General features: G+C 39.7%; 1 protein-coding gene across 2 annotated transcripts in view; it reads right to left on the bottom strand.

Moving 5' to 3' along the window:
- kirrel3a (kirre like nephrin family adhesion molecule 3a) overlaps nt 1-23,670 on the bottom strand; it is a 196,278-nt gene that overhangs the window by 13,276 nt on the left and 159,332 nt on the right. The window contains exons 7-14 of one of the 2 annotated variants that reach the window (XM_066709784.1): nt 16,174-16,322; nt 15,805-15,932; nt 14,711-14,837; nt 8,526-8,626; nt 6,426-6,636; nt 5,473-5,580; nt 4,841-4,950; nt 3,177-3,263 (exon numbers count right to left, since the gene is read on the bottom strand). In XM_066709784.1, the coding sequence (XP_066565881.1) occupies nt 3,177-3,263; nt 4,841-4,950; nt 5,473-5,580; nt 6,426-6,636; nt 8,526-8,626; nt 14,711-14,837; nt 15,805-15,932; nt 16,174-16,322 (1,021 nt within the window). The remainder of the gene's footprint in view (nt 1-3,176; nt 3,264-4,840; nt 4,951-5,472; nt 5,581-6,425; nt 6,637-8,525; nt 8,627-14,710; nt 14,838-15,804; nt 15,933-16,173; nt 16,323-23,670) is intronic. The other variant, XM_066709792.1, reaches the window with a different exon arrangement.

Genomic DNA, 23,670 nt, shown 5'->3' with positions numbered 1-23,670 from the left:
GTAACGGCGGATCGAGGATTCTTACAGCCCTGATAACAAGTTCTTGGCGACGTAGGCAATGAAAACTTTGCAAAGTTCTACAATCGTTTAATTGAGGCATTAACATACCTGAGAACCAGGGGCCCTTTTGGTTAAAGAAGCCCCGCACTGACTCTCATTGACCTCCTCAGAGAGGCGCGGAAGCACGGGCTCTGAGTGTCAGACATATTCGGAAAACAATAAATCCTGGAGCAGATAGGGTTGCAGCTTCTAGAAATAAGTCTGTTGCCTCCAGAACGATGTAGAAAACATCGAATGTGACTTAAAACCTTGAATAATACATCTAGTAAGTAAGTAAGCTGTTTTGCATTCTGTTCTTCATTAAGTTTTTTTTTTTAATGGAATTAAAACTCTAATGAAACTCCTCAAAAATCTTCAACTGCACAAATCAACAGATTGAATTGGCTTCCAAAGACACCAGGGACGGCTGGACATTATACCAGCCGAGCACCACGTCCACACGCACAAAAATAACAACTCCCATTTGGTGTTTGGTTGAGACGCGCAACACTTCTCCACAGGGGAAAGAGAAATAGCTTAGGCAGATCCCTGGCACTTAACATGCGCGGTACTGTTCATTTTTCTTGGCGAGGAGAAGCGTTTCTAATTCAAAACACAGCAGTCTTGCGCATTTATTGGCATTTTATGGCGCTTTAAATACATTTTAGGAACCCAAAGTTTATTTATCGGGCTTACACACAGCTAATGGAGACAAATGGATGGCAGATCATGCGTGCAACAGCAATGGTTTTAGGAGACTGACACAGCTATGAATGCAGGATTTACTTATGCGAAAACGTACACATTCCTTATTTATCAATTAATTTGTGATTTATTTATTTCTTTCCCACAATATTAATTATCCCCTTATAAGCTGTAATTGCTTGTAATCCCTTTAAAAGCATTTAAAATGTATTTACTTTTATATATATATTGCACCGAAGAGGTTTACGGCCCTGCGTGGTTTATCTGACCTACTCTATTACTTGCTCAGATCCAAATCCTCCTGTACGGACTAACAGCTACGGGAAGCCATTTTCTTTTTTTTTTGTGCCGGTCTTCATAATTGCAAAATATTCCATCAGAAGAAATCCTTTGCCATAATGCGCTCTTAGTTTTCACTTCATTGTTTAGTCAGGGTAAGTGTTTTGCATAGCTGAGTAAGTGATCAACTGAAGTGCAGGAAAAGCAATTAAGGATTTGAATGGAAAATTATTGGTTGTGGTTGAATAGATTGGCTCCATGCATTTGTATCTCTGTTTTTAAGGTCTTTAATTGCAGAAATTGAAATTCTTCACCTAAAAAAAGTTGTGTGTGTGTGTGTGTGGATTGGGGGGGGGGTAACTATGCTCTATTTAGGTGTAAATAATGAATATAGCAAATAAATGATATGCCTATTTTTGCTCTATTTCCAAATACACATGAATGCCCATTTTTGCAATTTTAACTGACTGTAATTTCCATATACTCTCTCATAAAACAGACATGATCATACGATCCAGAGTTAATGTAAAGATATACAGCATCCTAAAAAAAGCTGTATTCCAACTTGTTTTAATTTCATTATTTTATTTGTATTTATTTTTGGGGGATTTGTGGTGAAACTCCCACTTTGGCGAATTCCCCAGACGGCAGCACATTGTTATCATTTTGAGTTCTCTGGGTTGGCACTCTTCTCTTCTCTTCTTTGTTTTTAAAATTCAAACATTTTATGTGTTGTTAAAAAGATGAACGGATATACACTGGTGGGAAAAATATGGGCTCACCTGGAAATCTTACTGACACCAAAGAAATATGTGGAAAGCAATATTTGGATTGAGATGGAGATGCATTTTGTTTCCGAAAGAAAATGTCGGCATTTTACTGCAAACAATGTGCATCAAAACATCAAACCATACCAGTCCGATGGGTTTAAGGTTGGGTTGGTTCTTTCTTTCTTTTTCACTTAGATTACATTTGGCTGTGTGTTTAGGGTCACCGCCATGCTGCAAAATAGACCCTTCACCGGCCAGTTGGTTTCCTGAGCATACTGCATGCCGTAACAGTGTGCCTTTCCCATAACTCATGTTAGTAATCTCTAACCTTCACATTACAATGTCCATGATTTACTGTTGTCCCTTTCAACCATTTTGTCACCTGTTCTTCTCATGTGCTTCCTTTTGGAGCATAAACAAATTCAAACAGTGTTTCATGTGTCTGTAATACTCTTACCCAATGCTCTTTTGACCGATCTTCACAGTTTAGTGCCCATCCTAGGCGTTTTTGACGTTTCCCTCGTCTCAACAAAGGTTTGCGAGCGGCAACTCTCCCCACCATAACATCTTCTTGAGGGGGTGTCTTTACTGTTTCCTTTGATACAGAGAGATTTGATGTGGAATTGATATCGGCAGCAAGTTAAATGCTGCCAGGCAAGGATAAGCCTCAGTATTTTGGCTTGTTGTTTATTTGTTTCCTTCCTTCTTTGTGCATAGCTACCCGCTTTTCCTATTTATTGATTGTAGTCTGTACTCCACTGAGTAAAACACAATATTGTGGGGTTAATTTTTCCCCTCACAGTAAACCCTTCACAGTGAACAGTACCTGTATCACCATTACATTTCTCTTCTTATGTAATTACAGACCAAACAGTCATATAAGAGGTAAATAGTTTAATGGGAATAAGTGACAAAATATCCTTTATATTTTATTTTGAGATGGATGATAAGCTTTTATGTAACCTAATAGTTGATGTACAATTTTCCTTTACAAGGATGATTACAGTTAGATTTCCAGGTGACCTCCAGTGTTTTACACGCATACATACACATAATTATATTTATATCATTATTCAAAATTAAAAAAATGAAATGCAAATAGGATGAATTGCATATTTCAAAGACCTGATCACCATCTATGATGTAATGAGGCAATTTCCTTTAAAAAGAAAAGAGCCTCACTCACAGGTTGATGGAAACTCTGAAATAAATTGGCTCCTGACAAACATGTGCTGTGGCTTATCTCGGATGAGAGTCAATGGCTTGAAGAGACCTATGAGCACTGGGATGCATGGGAGGCACCGCAAGAGCCGGTTCAGATTGTCCTCGAGCACTTGGGGAAATGGAGGAGCATTCCATCTAGAATTCAGTCCAGGCACTGACCTTAATGTGCTGATACTCCTTCTCCTCCTCCTGCAGCACCTCCAGCTGCTTGAGCACCGACTCCTGCTGGAACTCGCCGCGCTCGATCTGAGACAGAGGAGAACACCAAGAACAGCGTCAGTCCGAGCTCAGTGAGATGGCGCGCTCTGATCCCGCGGCTCTCCTCTGCAGGTGGTGTGCAATGAGGCCTATTTTAATAACATGCCTTTCTGCATTTGTGTGTTGAGTGTTTAAAGGAAATTCTTGACACACAATGGTGGAGTTTACATGCATGTGTTGAGACAATAAGCCTGAGTAAAGTCAAAGGATTTTGAGTCAAAGACTAAATGACGTTTTAAGTTTATTGCACTCGGGACGAGCTGCTGTTTTCCCGACGTCAAGCAAATTAAGGACAAAAGTGTGAGTTAATATGCAAATTAGCTCTACGTTCAATTCGGAACAATACTGAGACAATCACAGAATCCGCGGCTGCCATGTGACCACGTGTTCAAATTGTGGCTGTGGCTTGTGGCTGTGGCTTGTGTCTCACGTCTTGTTGAATACTTTGTTTTACTGATCTTACACAAGTGGTTTTTCACGGCACTGATAAAGAGAGCAAGCAATGCATTTGTATACAGGTAGGATAACACCATGTACAGTACTGAACAGTGCACAACAATATAGAGAGCATAATGTTGATAGGAAGAAGAAAAATAACTACACTTTTCCACATTGACATTAACCTGAAATACATTATTGCTATACCATGAAATGTCACCAAATTACTTTACCTTAAATCTTTGTCATGTTTACATCATTTACTCGAGTATTGGGAATTAACCCTGTCCTTTTCTGTGGCCATTTTTTTTTGTCACAAATCTGATAATGCAGAGTTCTTGGGCCAAACATACATCATCACTACATGAGTTAAAAACACTGTATGTAAACTGCCCCAATGTGACTACAGGCAAAAAAAAAAAGATATTCTAGACTTCATGATCCCTGTACTCCCTGGAACAGCCGCGTTATGCAAGTTGTTGCAAGTTACACTGGCCTCTTATCCCATGTAAAAACTTGATAGCGAAGCCTTCAGAGCCACAGTTTGTGACTCAAGACTACAAATACACAGTACTTTAAATGGGAGAGAAATCAATAAATAAAGCTAACATGAACAAACACAGCTTTCTCTTCTTCTCCTCCTTCTTCTATTGGTACTGAGTGACGGCTTGCAAGGATCCCGTGGCCCTTGCTATTATATGGGTGTCATTTCCATTTATTTTTTCAAACATCAGCGAATGGGATTTTGACAGGTTCCCATCATAGCCTGCAGCAATACCACCTTGGATTAAGATACGTTAAGATACCATCAGATTTCAGACGTTACACATGGCTGGGCTTGATCCTCCCAGGAAAATCAGCTGTATGGTTAAATATAGTCTGTGCTGTATTCATAACATCATTCCAGCAAACTGTGCATTATTCATGGAGACCATCTGAGTGAAGATTATTATTAGTAGTAGTATTGCAGTACAAATCATTTGCATAAATTAAAGACCTAATTTAATGACATTTCAAGCAAGAGGAAACATGCTTCGGGAGACAGCAGAGTGTGCAATATAAAAAAATGGGCAAATCATTTTATTTCCCATTCAATTTAAACAATCGCATAGTCTGTCCAAACTTACCATGAGCTGCTTAATGGCCGCGTGCTCCTCCGTCTCTCGGGCAGCGTTATGATCCTTGTGCACAATTTCCACTCGGATGTCATTCTTCGCCGAAACAACGCCCTTGAGATCTAGAAACAACGTTAATTAACGACACATTACACCATCGACAAGAGCATGTTTTTCGTCTCTTCAGTGCTGCGGAATTCAATTCTGGCGCTTCGGAGATCTGGAGCTACTATTAACCACAGATGGAAGTAGGAAGACCTGTTTCATCTTTTCAAGGAGAAGGGCAATTTAGTTGCAATCCCATCCAGTAATTTTTCTCACTAGGAGCTCTCAAGTGATAGGCGCCTGCTGAGAACATTTCTTGCAAATATGTGAATTATGCAAGTGGAATCACATTTATTTATTTATTTGTTTGTTTATTTCTTCGCAGCCTCACAAAAACTGGGTGATTGAGTAACTAGACCAGGACTGAGATAAAAGGTGGGCATATACTACCATCTTTACCAACCGTTTTCAGGCAAACGATACTATTATCATACACGAAACACAGACAGCATGCCTTCTCAGTCAGCTAAGGCAGACCCAGTTGTTTACCAGGCCCACAGGTTGCTCCTGGGTCTAAATTAGAGTAACACAGCACTTACTCCTCTGAGATCGAGTGCAGCAGAACGCACCGATGGTTGCCATGAGAACAATGAATGCGACGAACGCCCCAACTGCCACGCCGATAATGACTGCCATGGGGAGAGACTCTGTGGAGAACAAACCAACTTCTACAATAACACATCAGAGACAGGTAACACATCCCAGCTACTACAGCACCATTGTGAGGCCTTTTAAGATGGTGGATTGATGTGGCAGTATTATATCATGCAAGTGGTGCACACTAAATACAATGCACACTTTTCAATGGCTCGCTTCCATTTCGCATATATGATTGCACCGGTATGTTGAGATATGAAAAGCAGCCCATAACTAACAGTGAAGTCGTGATATGACTTTAAAGCGAATCAGGAGCTTATCATCAATGCAAAACGACAAATTATGTTTTCTAACATTTAATGTCTATTTAATGTCTCCATTAATCAATCCACCTCAAAGTTAGTCACCCACACATAAAAAAGCGAATTCCACTACTCCTGCCTGTTAAAAAAATATTAAGTTGTGACACGGTGCCCAAGAAAAAAAACAGAAGAGGAGACAAAAACTCACTAAAAAAACAGCTTGAAAACCATGTCCAGAATGAAAAATACATTTTAATTATTGTGGTTGGAGTTTGATTAATTTCTGAATCAGTGATCTGCATGAAGTATGTACGTGACACTCACAGTAATTACAGATTTTCACTGCTCACATCTCAGCATTCGAAATGACTAAAACTAGTATATCTGCTTTAGCTTGGACAAAAATGAAAAACTTAGGCCATGACCAAGCCATTCCAACGGGCTGATAACGTGGCATGCAATGCTAGGCAGCATCTATACCCCACACCCCCTACATTAGACACACCCAAGGACAAACACACACGCACACGCGCACACGCACACACAACTATCTCTAGCTCCCCCGGTGAAAAAGAGAAGTAGAGTTCTCGAACCTTGGCTCCCACCTTGTTCCTTGAGTCGGATGATCTCTGTGTCGGAGCCGAAGCTGTTCCAGGCCGTGCAGTTGTAGATGGTCTGGAAGTCGGCACGGACGATGTTGCTGATGGACAGGGTGGAGATGACCCCCTCCTCGGTGCTGACCGTCTCCACGGTGTAGCGGCCAGACGTTCCCGACTCCAGCACGTTCTCCTTCCAGGACCAGGCCTGAACGGTGGGCAGACAGGGGGAAATGTAGTGAATCCTCAACTGGTAGAAGTTCACTGGTAGTGTGGATGCAGAGGACATGGACCTTCTGGTCTCCAATACTTCTGTTACACTGCCTGGAGGGAAGGCAACCATTAGGCCGAGCCCTTAAGCTGTGGAGATGTATTTCCTCCTATAAAAGTCTGTCATCCAGCAGGAGTTTTCGATTCTCTCTCATCCCTGCCTGATGGTTTACTTTACTTTTTGTATTAATACCACTAGCTGGGGTTGATTTAAATGGACCCTGGGTCAGATGGCTCTTGGAACCCATGTTGGAACACTGCTGCTGTACCCTAAAGTGGTGATTTTTAAAAATAATAATAATAAATGGGTAGCAGAATTTGCACATTCAAATAAGTAATTGTTACCCTTGTATGGTACTTTGGATAAAAGCATCACCTACATGAATTAATTATAAGGCTAGACAAACCCACGCCAAAGAAAATCCGCCATTCAGCATACTGAAACTTTCCCATAGTGTCACATAAATGCTGCACAAAGCTTGTATTTAATATTTTTAGCCTCTTTTTTTGGTCTACCTGCAACAGCCCATAAAGGGATCAAAACCTCTAGCGTACTGTGACTTGGCTGACTGAATGCACTGAACATTGAGTTTAAGGAACGTTTAAGGAAGTTTCCTCCCACAGATTTCCAATTATCTTCGAGTACCTCTAAACAAACACGCACATCCACATATATGTGTGGACTGAAGAGCCATCTCCATAATTGTATGTTGTATCTCCCACTTAATCCACATGTAGATGCACTTCAGTGGTGGCTTGGCATTTATACATGCCTGAAGTTAGAACAATGGTGGTATGAAAAAAAGGGATTTCAGACTTATTGAAGACTTTGATGAAATGCACACCAAGTTACCCGACTCCCATTTAAAAAAAAAACATATCAGGAAGGGCTTCAGTGAAATAATGGGGCAACCTGTATCCCTTTCTTATAATGCAATAGGCAGTATAACTGCTTATTAATGTCTTACAATCGTGTTATTACACATAGTGATGAAATGAACAGTTCAGAAGCTGGTAAACCACGTGTGTCACCATGGGGGAGATTTATTTTGTGTAATACATTCATTATACAGATAAACTGGGTCTGCACACCCACTTTCAGTTCATGGGTTCACTTTTCTCTCTGTGCATGCCGAACTGTATAATAAGAATTTTATGCTGATTTTAAAGCACGTCTGCAGTTTAATGTATGCGGTGTTTAATTATTTTGCGTTAGGGTGATTGCTCTATTACTCTGTGCCTGATAAAGAGGGGTCTACTGGTGCTGCCCTGGCCCTTTAGGAACCTCAATCTAGCTGAATCTGTCCTTCAGGTATGAAACAGAAAGGTAACACTGGGTTAATCAGTTACATTGATGTTTGTCCTCTGAATCTCCACTCTCATCAAACCTCATCCCCTCAGCCTCTCTGCTCCGCTCACCTCCTCGCTGTGAATTGTGTGGGATTATTGTGGGCTCGGAGAAAAGCCTGGAATAGGTTATTCTGCTAAGGTCTAGGAATCGTAATTAAATTCCTGGCAAAGTACCCAAAAAAAAGCCCCTCTGTGCTCTTCACAATGACATTTATTGTTATTGCTCATTTAATACAAGCAGGCAGCTAAATAAGAGACTCCTGATAAAGGAACAACAAAATCATAAGCAGGCAGTGTTTTAAAACAATCATTGAGACCTCATTTCAATACGAACGTTAAACAATAATATAGAAATACATCTTTGGAAAAGTATTGTTGTATTGATAGAAAATGATTTTCTTTCCTCTTTGTGTTTTCATATATTGGCTTCACCCCCAAGGACAATAGTGGCCTAGGACATTTTTCACAGATACTCACTATTCTGTCCGGAGGGGGGGTACTCTTGATGAAGCACTTTATCTGTCCTTTCTCACCGAGAAGTGCATGCTGGGTCTGAGTGCTGGAGATGATCGGAGGACCTACAACGAGAAGAAGCAGAATGCTTGAGCCATAAGCATACATGATGAATGCTTGCAACAATTGATTGGTGGTAAATATATTTTGTCCCACTTTTAAACCAATGTTGGTAAACAAATAAAAATGCTGTTGTTCTGATACACATTCACACACACACATATATGTATTTGTTTGTGTGTGTGTGAGTATAGTAATGTACAGACTTATATCCATGCAGATATACAGGTAACATTAAATGCATTTTTTGCACTGTCACTGGATGAGGTCAGATACATCTGCTGTCACTGTTAGATTGAATGTCAGATTTGTACCATTGCTCTTTTAGAAGGGAACAAAAGAAAAATTAAATAAGCTTTCAAAGAGAGAGAGACAAATGGGAGACCTCTGTGTACTTAATTCCTTCAACGCACGACTCTCCTGCAAATATCTCTGTATTTGAAACCATGACAAAGCAGTTTATGCATCTAATCTCTGTGGTCCTCTCAGTAATGTAGAAAAAAAAAAAACATGGCTGTTGAAACTTTAACTAATTGCTTCCCAAGGCCTTCTGGCACAGGATGTCATTTGATCCGAGCCCCAGACCCATATACACATATCTGTCAGAGCATTTGAGTCCAAATTTGAACTGTTACACTGAAATAAAAATACAAAAGTATAACATGAAGAATCTAAAGGAAGCCCTTTTCCAGCCTCCCCTCCTCCCCAGCCCCTTTCTTCTCTGTCTCTCTAACCACCCATAATTGCAGTTTATTAGCAATCTCTAATTAAAATAAATTTGCATTTTAATGAGATTCTGACAGGCAGCGTCTCCATGTGTGACTACCGGGATGTGTATTAAACCAGTGCTGGTCTGGTACAAACCAAGCTGCATACAAATTTGGTGTATCACAACTTCGCAACATTTGTAACCAATATTTGCTCTTTAAATGCACACGGTATTACAACCTGTGATAGGGGATGGGGAATAATGGCTTTTCGAGGGTTCCACCAGCGAATGTGTTCAGCTTAATTCCTCCTGGGGTGGCAAAGTAAACGCAAGTGCCTCAGACCAATCTCTCACCAGAGCACGGCAGCAAATGAAGGATTTAATAAGACGGCTGTATCTCCCGGGTTAATATTGGAGGCATTTCCTTCCGTAGAAACATTCTGTTAATTTTCTCATGCAGGCCGGACCGTATGGATGTAGTTTATTTTCCCTATTTGTAGCTACTGATTTATGACAGGTATTATTAATAATAATGATGATTATTAATATAATAATACATATCATAATTATAATAACAGGCTTTTAAGCCAGACTGGTTCCATGCCAGCAAGTGCAACCTGCTCCAAGTCTGCACAGTATAAGCTGTTGTTATACAATTTGACATCAAATGCAACCCAAACTTGACAGCCATGATCCTCCTCAAAAAAAGAAAATGTATCCAGTTATTAAATGTCTTGTCCCTGCGTTCAACTAGGTGGCCACCTCAACTACTCTACTTCTAAACTAAACTACTTCTCAATTGTCTGACTGCTTCTCTTTGGAACTGCTTTTGCTAAATGACTACCATGTCAGGCATGTTGTTCAAACATACAAATGCCAAAAAAAACTTCAGTCAGGTGCACTCTTTCTTGGGAGCCAATTTATATTTCATTGCCTCATTCAATTTCACTGAAACTGCATCCCTGCCTGCCGTTCTATTTAAAAACAAAACAAACCTTAACTTCAGCAGCTCAAAAAGCAAGTCTCAGGAGCCACTCGGAGCTTTGGATCTTGCAGGAACAGACACCACGTTATTGCACTTTTCAAGCAGTGCTAAGCCTCAGATTTAAGTAATTAGTACTAATTTTCAGCAATAAACATTTGAGTAACATCAATTGAAAACAGGAGGATTGATGTTGTAATAACACTGAACACCATTCCCTCCTCTTGAGGATTTTAAACTGGAAAATGCATTTAGAATCACATCAATTATCCTCAAAATCTATTTATGAACATAAAGAATACCTTGCCTTCTTCTCCAAATCTTGTTTGCAAAGGATTAGTTTCATTTACTTTGAAAGTCTGAATAAGGGAATAAAGTGAATCCCATGTGACGTGAGCTTTCAAGTGGAGAACACTCCCCATTGGCGGGGCATTGTAATTTCAATGGGAACTCAGTGATAATATTAAAATAATATTAGAATAAAATACTAAAAGATAAGTTCAGCAGTAACTAATATATATAAGTAAGTAAGAGAAAAGCGTATTACTCATGAGTCCAAGGTGAATATTCCCAATGAACAGCGTTGAAGAGCGTCAGTAGATACAGCAGGCACATGGGGAGGGGTCTGTCTGTATGAAACTCACAACAGCCTATAGGAAGATTTGTTCGACAACGGAAACAGCAATGTCCCACCCCTTTGGGTAGTCTTCTCTTTTTCAGATAACCGAGGTGGCATTTCCAAACCTATCGATTTGTCTTTACAAGAAAAGTTAAACCAGCATGGATACGTTCTCAACAACTCTAATCTGCTGTCTATATCTGTGAATTTGTTTTCTATTCCGAGAGTTCAGTTCCACAAGCTTTATTTTTAAATAAGAATAGTCTGGTTTCATAATGCTTTTCACAAACCTTTTCCATGCAAAATCTTTTATTTCATTTATATATTTGTCTTGAAAGATCTTACTGCAGATTAGTTGGTGAAAGTCCCATTTTTATTGTAAAATCAGGGCAATGTCTTAAATATTGTTCCCCTTAAAAATAAATGACGAACCCTATGGGACCTTCGGTGGTGAACGTACCCAACATTAAAGTAGTCCTATCTCCCTGGGCTGACAAAATTGCATTTGATTTCTTAGCGCACACAAGGCAGGACTGCAAACCTAAACAAAGCAATATGTATCCATTAGTGGGTTCTACATAAACTGCTTTTCCTGCTAGCTATTTAATTTTAATTAAATTACGCGGGTCTCCAGGGAATGGTTTGAGTCTCTAATCTGTGTTGGTACACTGTGGGAGCAATGTAGTGTGGTGCCATGTGCTAAAAAAAAAAACCACAATAATAATGATGCAAGCCGGTGTTCGTGCTTAAACTTCAGCTCTCTCTTTTCGGTCCTTCCTTCAAAACTAGCTCCCAAAGCTGTGACCATCCTTGTAGAGTGCGTTTCATTAGCTAAATAGTGGAATTTAAAACAGCAGGCTTATGCCAAAAGGTATGGAGTCCCTGAGCAGACATAAAACTTCAAATTTCAGCTGACACATCATTGTCACAATCTGTACCACGTGAAGGACAAATGTGAGTGAATGTTGCTGCTCTAGTACAATCATCCTGGGTCTGACAGTCATTTCTCCTTGAGGAATTCATTAACTATTCAGACACATTTTTGACTACCATTATTTAAAATAAAAATATACATTGGGCTTACATTATTAAAACTGTTACAAAAGGATGCTGTTTCTTGGTGTAGGTAATTGAAGACAGAATTAGGACAGGACACAGGAGGCACTATGTGACAAAAAATGATGCACAAACGTGCTGTGAATTAATTTCGTCTGCAAACTTCTTGTTTTGGTGGGGGGCACAGTGTCCTTATAGAGTGGATGACCCCTAATTTGTAGCCCTTTATTCTCAGTTCAATGAGAAATATTAAAGTACAGAATTGTGTGTAAATGCTTGAAAATATGAATATGAAATTTGCCTGGGCTTGGACGACAACGTGCTGTATTCAAGTTTGTGTATACAAATAAACACACGTTTCAATGAGGACTCAATTGTAATGTTCCAGCACCAAATAACAGTATCATTAGAAAAAATAATGCCACCCCAACTCAATTTAGATTTTGTTTCCAATCAGCCACGATTGTCCTGAAGTCGTCAATAATAAGAGATTCATCTCTGGGATGCTGCTTGGAGCAACTCAGTGCAAGAGCTATTAGTTGTAATCTAAAAGCCTATTGAACAGCGATTTTGATGTATCCTGTTATTAACCTTGCGTTAGCTTCATGCATAGGTGTTTGAAATGGGAAATGATCTTTGCTGACTATGTTACCGGGGCTCTGTAGGGTTGACTAGCCTGCAATTTGGCTTCGGATAGAGATATCTTTCAGGAAGGGTTGACTTCGATTTGGGATATGATTGCATTTCGACAGCGTTAACTATGACAAATTGATCTGCTTCACTTTTTGTTGTCGGGTTAAGGGTTCAGGCTATTGTTAGAGCTATTATTATTATTATTATTATTATTATTATTATTATTATTATTATTATTATTATTATAATTATTATTATAATTCAAGTTCTTATCATTGTAAAATCAGCACTGTTTTACTGAACCTAAACGCTTTCCTTATTAATAATAATCATGCTAAAATAATTAATAATAATAATAATAATAATAATAATACATGCTGTAAGTTAAAGAAAAGGCTTCTAACATAATTTAGATGCTAGACATCTTGTTTGGTAGCCTTGTGTGAACTGCCAATGTAGATGCTTAAATGCAAATCAGAAATCAGAGAGAGAGAGAGGAAAAAAATATCTATATTTACTGTAAAATGTTTAAATGAATACATTGAATGGATTTCCCAGGTACCTATAAAACGATCAGATTGCTCATAAAGCCATTCAGTTATGTGATAAAATCTCGCCGTCCACATCCTTGGGCAAGTTCGTTTTGAGTCCTGGTACTATGGCCTGATTTAATCCCCAATCTCAGTCCATCTCATTCCCATCGTTAAAATAAAATGTACCCAGCCTCCTTTTATTGCACCTCCCACTTCTCATTTTTATCTGGGGAGAGACATTTACAAGACCCCAAGACCAACATTGCAACACAAGCTCGGTCACGGTTTCCTCAAGTTAAAGATATTCCTTGTAATGGCGCAGACAATAATTCACGTCTGCTCTAGTACTCTTTTATTATGGCTTAAATGGACTCGGAGAGAAAGGGAGCCTTCAAAGGTTTGTACATTACAGATTGAAAGTCATTGCCTTTTTTTCTTCCTTTTTCTTTTTGAACGCACGCATTATGAATATCAAGCAATCATAATGAAGTAATTTGTCTGAAACTGCTTATTTCATAGAATTCCTTCGCATTCATTAGTCAGTCATTGCCTGTGTTTCAACCTCTTGTGATTTCCTTTCAATTTAATCAGCATTAAATATACATTCTGTGCATTAAGCATATACAGAGCTTTTCTCAAATAACAGGAGCCATTTGTTCCCTGCTATTCAAAGAATGACTTTCACAATGTGACCAGGTTGTGCATTTCTTTTGCATACAAGAATCGACTGGTCTGAATTGTGAAAAACGGATTATGATATGGTTTATGTCTATGCAATAGATTGTGATGAACTCTGAGATATTGAACAGAACCTAACCATGTAACAACAACAAATTTTGAAAAAACTCAACAAAAAACAAAATGTTTAAGTCTTTGTGTGGTAAATGATTTGTCATCTGTGTTCAGGAACCGCAATTATATTAATAGTATTTTGTTCTCTGCACCAACCATAAAATAATGAATTATATACATTAACTGCAACCCAATAGGAACTGAATCTGACCCTTCTGTGCAGTGTTGCGCTTTTAAGTTCCACTGCTTTAATGTCTTTAGCACTCCCTGGACCAAAACAAGCTCTTGAATGCCATGTTTGCTCTTAGATTATATACTGGCTTACGTTTTGGCCTGTGCCAGTGAACAAAGGAAGACGTTCAAGTTCTGCAGGGACACACGGACAGAGGACACAAATGGAAATTGGGCTTCAAGGCATTCAAGACAGAAAACAGGAGACACTTCTTCACACAGAGAGGCGTCACAATCTGAACAAACTCCCCAGCAATGTGGCTGAAGAGACAATTTGGCAACATTCAAAAACAGACTGGATAGGATCCTTGGATCACTTAGATATTAATGGACACCAACCAAGCATGATGGGGCGAATGGCCTCCTCTCGTTTGAACACTTTCTTATGTTTCTTAAGTTAAAGAGGATTTCCAGGGAGGTTTAGCAATAGTAGCGACTTTGGTTTACGAATGCATGGCTATAACCTTTAGGGTAGACAAACAACACCCGTTCTAAGCACCGGGAAAAGAGTAGGAGAGTCGTTGTTCTTTTTACCATTGACTGTGAGCGACACTTCCTTCTCGCCAGCTCCAACCCGAGGGACCACAGCACGGCAAACATATTTCCCAGCGTCCTCCTGTCTCACCGTTTTCAATGTGAGAATGTTCTCGTTGCTCAGCACCTGTGGGGTACGGGAGCAGAGGTTAGGAGGGGAATGAGCTGGGAAACTGTGCCTATTGACACAAGGCAGTGCAACACCATCTTGTCGGACTTATTACATTAGAAACCCTTTATCAATTATTAAAATCCAATTTAGGGCAGCTCTACAGGCTGTGACACCTGCAATTCGGAAACATGTTTTCAGAAGAGAAACTGCCGGCCAGAATTAAAATATGATTAAGAATTTGCAGCATATATCTTGCCGGTGCACAGCTACCTTCACCTTTAGATAAATTCATTCCTCTACCTATCTCGCTTGCAGCTGCTAGTGGAACTGAAGCGGTAGAAAACGGGCTGCATTTGTATTAATCGGATTTGGGGGAGTGGGGGGGGGGTCACAACCTCATTTTGTATTTTCTTTTAATTAACAGATAAGTGTTATTTTGGTTTATCCTGTGTAATTTATTTAGTTCACAGCAGGATTATGAAACCTAATTACATTTTTACCTCTCTTACTAGGATCTCTCCATTACGTCTACATTTCCAGTGCATGTTGCGAGATGTTCTGTGGTCATAAACATAAGCATTTCCAAACAATATTTAAAAGGCATTCCAGCTCCAGTTAAGATGCAAATTTCAATTTACGTTCAAACTACCCTGCTTTTTATTATTTTTTGGTAATGCATGTTTGGAACTGTTCCGACACCTACTTTACATATTTACATATGCAGTTTAAATAACAGTCTTGTTGATTGGAATTAGTGCTAGCCAGGCATGCATATACAATGTGTGAAAGGCACAGAGACAATGTGAATGTAATTCTTTAATACAACATGTTTAACTGTGAATCAAAGGAGTGAACATTTACAGACTGTTTGTTTTCCCATATAGAGGGATATTTAATGCACCTCGCAGCTACAACATATCAAATCAAATCAACTTGAATTTACAGCTACAATATGGCCCCAGTGTTGCTCCTTAATACATACCACCCCAGATCCTCGCTTCATCCATACGATAGTGAGAGAGGGGTTGCCAGTCCAGGCGCAATTAAACACAGCATCCGATCCCAGGTCGACCAGGAGGGACTGTGGCTCTGCAGCCATTCGGGGTCCAACTAGCAAACACACAGTCACAGTCAAGGAGAGAAGTAATATTTTGTGATAATAGTAATAATATTAATATAAATCATAATATTACCACTACTACTAGTTCCCTGTGGTAACATGCAATGAATTTTGTATTTGTGTATTAAGCGATAATAGGTGTGTTGGTATCCACTTGTTTGCCTTTTGGGGGATTTCAATAACTAAAGAACCTCACAATTGGGTGTAGAGGGAGCAGGGTGGCATACTCACAGTAGACGTCCACATTTCGGCTGATGTTGGTGCTGCCCAGAGGATTGGTGACCTCACAGGAGACAGGCTCGGTAAAGAACGAGTGGTCCACGATGACTTCATAAGTGTCCCCAGACACCTCCTGGATCACACTGCCACCTTTAGCCCACCTGTGTGTGCAGGAAATTGGTCACATCGAAAGTCAGATTTATGCCAACAGATCTTGGAAAAAGATTTAAGAACAAGGGCAGTAATGTTCAGACTGTACAATGCACTAGTTAGAGCTCATCTGGATACTGTGGACAGTTCTGGGCTCCACACTTCAAGAAAGATATCGCTGCTCTAGAGGCAGTTCAGAGGAGAGCAACCAGACTTATTCCAGGTCTGAAGGGAATGTCCTACTGAGAGACTGAGGAACTGAACCTTTTCACCCTGGAACAGAGGAGACTACGTGGGGACTTGATCTAAGTCTTCAAAATCATGAAAGGCATCGAACACATCAAACCAGAGGAGCTTTTCCAGATCAGCAGGGACACACGCACCCGGGGACACAAATGGAAATTGGGCTTCAAGGCATTCAAGACAGAAAACAGGAGACACTTCTTCACACAGAGAGGCGTCACAATCTGAACAAACTCCACAGCGATGTGGCTGAAGAGATAATTTGGGAACATTCAAAAACAGATTGGATAGGATCCTTGGATCACTTAGTTAGTAATGGACACCAAACAAGCACTATGGGTTGAATGGCCTCCTCTTGATTGTCAACTTTCTAATGTTCTTATGTTCTTATGTTTTCATGGGGGAAATAACTCAGATTGTTACCAACATTTATCCCCACTCTGTATTTAGCTTCCGGTGACATCTTGCATGACATCTCCATTGGATCCTTTTGTACATTTTGAATAATGTAGATCATTTGCTGAATTGTATATTACATGTGTTTTTTTGCTGGCATCTGTTATGTACTAATACCTCCCTGATACAGCCTGCTATGAGGAATTATGTCAAGAAAGTATTTTATTTAATTTCATAGTTTAATTTATTTGTCCAATTTTCTCTGTTTTTGTTTGGGGGTGGTTGGGCGGTCGTGAGGATTAGGCAGAAAATTTGTAGTCAAAATGTGTATGATAGCACTACTTACACATTAATATACAATATATTGAGACGTGTCTGGAATGAAAATGCTTTATATTTAAATTCGCAACAGGATGTTTTTAGATTTTCAACTTAAATTACAGTAACAGAGACACTTCCAAGGAAAGTCATTGGAATCTGGAAACGCAGGGAGACAGGCATTCTGATCATGTCAATAGTTCACCGTTTTGATGTTAGACTTATTATACTGTATTATAAATAAATCATTTTTTTTCCTGAAGGATCTTTGCTTGCCTCAGCATGTTTCTCAGAAATGAGTTTGTCAGTGATGTGCTGCTCGAACTTAACAAAGAGACAGAAAATCCCCGTTATTGAGGAATGATTGTTGTAAGGAAAACAAATAAACGGAATGACAAATATTTATTGCTCTAAAGGTCACCAAAAGCAATTGAATAAAATATAAACAGCATTATATTGTAAAACGTCCTTTAAAATCCCCTAGCAGTTGATTTCCAAGCCAGAGGCTGCAGTTCTAAAGATATGGCTTTATATTTGACCCATCATTTAGAAGTTCCAGAACACTCCCAAAGATAGCAGATACAGTCATCAAACAATATATTGGCATTTATTTTACAACTCCCCATTCTGGTATCAGTGGTGATACTTAGTAAACAAGGAAGTATAAGTGAACTGAAGTCTTAAATGTGGATAAACAGCAATTTGATTCTGAACTACAACTCCAGATATGAACTGAAGCGAAGAAAATATTATGACATATAAATGTAACAGGTCTTAGAGCACAAGAGACAGTTTTCTAGACATGGTACAGCATTCAAACATCTGTGACAGGATACTTTTGGTGTGCCTGAGTTTGCCATTTAAACACACACTACAATGGTGCCAAGGAAGCAAAGTTGCTGCAGATTATGAAGGGTTTAACAGCCTCTATATTGTACCTGAGTCTGTACATTCTGTCACTCCCCTAGACGGCGTTGTACGTTCAGACCCCCAGTGTCAGGGAACCAATCTTTCGGTGTGTCATGCACGCGCTCGTAGTTTTGCCTGAGACAGTGTCTGACTTCACAAACTTCAAGAACGCAGACCTGCACCAAACTTTATAACTATTTAAAATGTTGAAACGGTAAGGAAAAAAAAAATGATATACTGCTATACTCAACAGAAATGTTCTCTCTCACTTTGAAAGATCATTTTTCATGAAACAAGCAGATGCTCTGAATGCATTCTTATTATCCATTCATTAACTTCTGCTTCTAAAGCTTCACTTACTTTCTTTCTTCCCTCAGCCTCCAGTCTTTTTCCTCTAATACTGTCAAATAAGAAACACGGGAACAGCCAGCGTGGTGAGCATTACATTAGTGTGAGTGTTGATCGGGGATGTAGGTGAAAGAAACCTGGCATTGAAAACGGAGCTGCTGTTCAGATGCAGTATGTCCTTCCTAGCAGTTTTGAAGTCACCATCTCTTTAACACCTGGCTGATATTTGTAGTTTTGCAGGATGCACACAAAAACATTACATTGATTAATTCATTGCATTGCTAAAATCTCCTTAACACACAGTTACAGGGAGGCTATGGAAAAACTCTATAAACTCAAGATAAATCATGTGCAGGCCTCTCCGCAGGCAAAGGGACGCATCTGACAGCCCCGTAAGTTCACCTTTCACAGTTCACAGTTCACAGTTCACTCTCTCGTTTTGGTCTTTCCAGGTAGCCTTTGATGTCTGTGCAACATCACTCTCTGGAAGCTTTCGGCTGCTCAAACTATAAATCACAGACGATTCAATTCCACAGTTGTATGACCTGGAAACGTTATCCTTGTCAAGGCTCTGTTTTCTTTCGTGCAGCTGGCCAATGAGAAGTACACAGGCATCACATTGTCCCGAAGAGATGCAGCTTCCAGCATTGCATGGCGTTGATAAATAAGGTCACAGCTGACATGACCAGATTTGGTACAAACTCCTATCTTAGACAATAGAAGCCACCCACCGACAGGTCAACTGAGACGATGGAAACTTTATAATTGATATAGAAAACAAACTACAATCTTGACACTACTAAGGGAACGGAGTAGTCAATAGAGTGAATAGTATCAATATTGATTATTTTATGACTTATGGGTCAGTACTCCTTGAAACAATTTAACCAAACAGTTCTGTAAAAATTCAACATCGAAAAACATTCTATAATTTCCTAATTTGCATGCTCCGGAACACCATGTATTCCATACAGATTGTTTATATATTTTAAAGATTTATAAAACCACTTATAAATGGGGTAATTTACTACAGACAAAGCTGCATTAATTCCACATTGATATCACAGGGTGTCTAGAGAGGCTGTATTGTGAGTCCCAGTGAGGTCTACTGAGAAACGTTCATTACCCGCCGAAAAATCTATTTTGAATGTATTGATTTGATTTTTGGGAGCATGATCATCGATTTCAATTTTCAGACTTAACTGGCAGCCCTAATGTATATGTGAAATGCTTCAGAAAATGAAACCACAAGTAGAGAGAAAAGCAAGCCATTTTTAATAATGGATAGAAAGACTTGTATGTGTTCATGACCTTGAAGGGGAGCCGCAGTAGGTATTTCTACAAACAAATTATCACATTAAGAATAATTTTAAGAAATGCACAAGCTGCTGCCGAACAAAAAAGGATGTGGTTCGCGGAGAATGTTTTTTCTGAAATTATTTTTAATTCAAAGCAAAATGTGTTCTTTCTGACACAATAGCTGTAGCGGCTTCAATCCTATGTAAATACAACCTTTGTTAGGAGCCTAATCACATTTTGTCAGTACAGGTAGACAATTTACATTTATTCATTGTTCAGAGGGGATTCATCTACAATTATTTTCAATATTGTCGCCACTTCAGAAATGGTACAGTATGTCTTAAAGCTGCAGAAATAAATAATCTCATTCACAATTCATAGGAAAATGTGACGGTAAAGCTGGGTACATGACCTCTCCAAAAATAAGTTTCCCGTACAGACTTTAGGAGAGTATTCAAAGACGGCAGTGAGAAAATTGGACAGCAGGTTCAACGCAAATAGAGGGTTATCTCGCCAAAGCTTCACGGCACATTATGTTTCAACAAAGTACCAGTGACAGCAGGAAGTGTGAAAGCTGTATTTGTAGCTGATAATGCTTCAAAACATGCAAAACATAGAATTGAGTGGAACACCTGCATCTTGTTCAGCAAGAAATGGGACGTCAATGAGCGCCTTTCAAGGGGAAGGTTTCTCTATGATGGGATGAACTCCATTAGCATGCCATTTTATCCTCCCCCGCAAAAGTAATCTGTGAATTTGATTATTTCATGTTAATTTGTCACCAATTCTTACTTTGAAACATGACTGATGTTCTCTGCTGTGAACAGTGCCTTCATGCGGTGCCTTCAATTTATTTTTTTAAAATGCCTAATTATGGAATTGGCTCTTGTGTTTCTACAGCCCTTGCACCTGCACGGGAGATATGAGGATAACATGCGTGCATCCTCCAAAAATGTCCACCTCGGGGTATCACCTGGAGTTGAAATGTAAGATGGAAGACAGATACCTCACCCACTGGTAACAATAAAGGCTCACAGATGCTTACCTAGCCACACGGGATATGTTCGGATTGTAAGCCGGAAAACTGGCCAAATTTCACCCACTCAACCCTGGTGGCACTGGGCCAAGAGGATGCTGCTGATTATGGGATGTTGGACACAGCTGGCTCTGACTACAGTGCCCATCCTTCCCTCCAAGCAGGCACTGCTGCTGGTTGGCCCGTTTTATGTAATTAAAATCTTTTGTTAGTCTGGTCCATATGAAGTAAAGAATTCATTGAGCTTCCTCCAGCCATAAATAGCGTGAGAGAAAACAAAACAAAACGCTAAAGCAGAGCTATTTATTTCTATTAAACGCTCGTGAATGAAAATGACAATTTATGAGGCATTCCTCAAATCAGTGCAATGAAATTAAATGAACTCTATAATATCCACACAGTAAATTGAACCTCGGTAACACAATCAACTTGATTAAATATACTGTAATGTATTTTCCGAACAAAAATGTCCAATTTATGATGATCATCTGATCCACCTGTGTAATAGTCCTAATACCAAGAATATAAAACTGTCCCTCTCAGTCCTGTGATTAATGGGTCTCTAAAATGGAAATGGGTTTAAAGGCACAGCATGGAGGAACGAGGGAATCTGGCAAAGGAGCAGAAAACAAATATCTTCTGAAAAGTCTAAAGTTTTATCAGATTTACTGATACGCTTCAAAGTGGTTTTCTTATTCATAGCCCCCATGAGTAACGGTATCCGTCAATTCATTACCTTTGTGGAATTTTAAAGCAGGGCTTGATAAATACGGAAGGCATTTCCACGAAGAAAGGAAGGAAGAAAGAAATGGGAAATGTTCAGATTTATTATGTATTTTTCATTTAGTGTATCATTTACAAATGTACATTACCGGTGGAATGGCTTTATGCTCTGTTGATTACCCTGTCAGTCCCGAGCTGCTCCGCACACATAAACACGAATTAACACAAAAGCTGTTCGCTGTCGGCCCAAGAACACTTCAAAACAAAACATAGGTCAGACAAACTGGGGATTTTTCACCAAATAAAAAAATGGTTTCATTGTGAATAATTCAATGTGAATAAGAAACACATTGGGGTAGATTTAATAAGCTTCCCACCAAGACTACTTCCTTTGTAGTTCTGTGGAGTGATATATACTAATGCTCACATCTTTAGCATAAAGCAAAAAAGATACAGTTTCAGATAAAATGCACTTATTCTTCATTTGTGAAGCTAGCCTTATTTGGCAGTTTAACTCCATTTTATATTACCATCTGTCAACACGGATGCGCCGCTCCCACCCCCCAGCCTCCACCCCACCTCCCACTTCCTTTTAAGCAATTTATTTTCCTCCTTTTTGTGGTTTGCATATCACTCTTTGTTAATGAAGCAAAATGCAATATACTGGGTGAACATGCATCCACTTGGGAGCTATCCACCAAAACAAACAAACAATGAAGCAAACGAGCAAAATGAAATAATGAAGCGAATGACCACAGACGGCATTGTCTGCGCCCATATGTGCATATCAAATGGTTTATGAGCAGCTCTGAGGCTGTGTGATTGAGACTTCAGCTCTTCATTAAGTACTTCTGATAAACAAATGAGAAAATAAGAGGTGACAGAAGTACAAAAAAAGAAACACACATTCAAGTCCACAGAGGACTGGCTATTCGGTTTAGATCACTGTTGCAACAAACAAACTCAACCAACAACAACTATCTACTCCGCCCCCCGCCCCCCGCCCCCCACAACCATCATTCTTCCACCCTATTTTCTTCTCCACATAACCATTAGATAGGAAACACCTGCTAATGGATTTAATTCCCGTCCCTCTACACAAAGGCTTGCTGCACAGCATGAATTATTTCTTTATTATCGGTAAGTCTGCATAATTGTGATGTATCGTGTCTGGCCACCCCTCCGTTAGCTAATGAAGACACGCTCTTACTTTTTCAGCATTTCGCTCCTCTTTCCTTCCACCTCCCTCTTAGCGCTATGGCTTACAGACTTATCCAAGCCAAGGCAGAAGGGCGTGGCCTCCGCCATTTTGTCATCCAATCAAACAGTCCACAGTCGCCCATCGATGGAGTTCCCTCTTATTTGTCAAAGAGACATTAAATCTAAATCGGAACATGTTTACTCCCATTTCAGGAGTTCAGACAGCCCTGTAGTAGAAGGTAAATACAGATTATTTTGGCTTTACTATGTGAAGGATGACCTGGCCATGAGGAGGAGGCCACTGGAACCCCCCACTAGATGGAATTAGCCAAGGAGCTGCTGCAAAGGGTGGGGCGGAGGAGGGATGCAAAGCGATGAATGCTGGGAAAGAACGAGGGATGCTGGATACTTATGCTTGGGTGGGCGGAAGTCAGGTGTGAGACGAGGGGTTGTCTTCCTCCCGAACCTCATTTTGCAAACTCATCATCTGTATTATTTTTGCGCTTGCCATGAAACTGAGCCCTCGTGTAAGAGCTTGTACGCAAAATGGAGAACAATCGTATTGGATGATTTGATCAACTGCCACAGAAAAGGACACACAGGTCTGACCACTATCAATACGCTTATCCAGTTCTGTGGAAATATTCACAATCGACCGGGAATCTTCAGGGCACACTTGAGAGGCGACCAAAATATATAAGGTCCTGTGTGGAGACCCCACCGAGAGACAGAATGCATCACGCTGATATATCTGTGCCCATAAAATCTGTGAGATTATTCCTTCAACAGTGTGGCCATCTATTTCTGTTCCTCCTGATTTGCCAACTCATTGGCTGCACCGGCATTCTTTTCTGGCTAATCGCTACATTTTATGCTCTCAATATGAA

Source organism: Amia ocellicauda, chromosome 1, assembly GCF_036373705.1.
Source record: "Amia ocellicauda isolate fAmiCal2 chromosome 1, fAmiCal2.hap1, whole genome shotgun sequence".
Lineage (NCBI taxonomy): Eukaryota > Metazoa > Chordata > Actinopteri > Amiiformes > Amiidae > Amia > Amia ocellicauda.
Note: the sequence above shows the minus strand (reverse complement) of the source record. Positions and strands in the feature narration are given on the sequence as shown.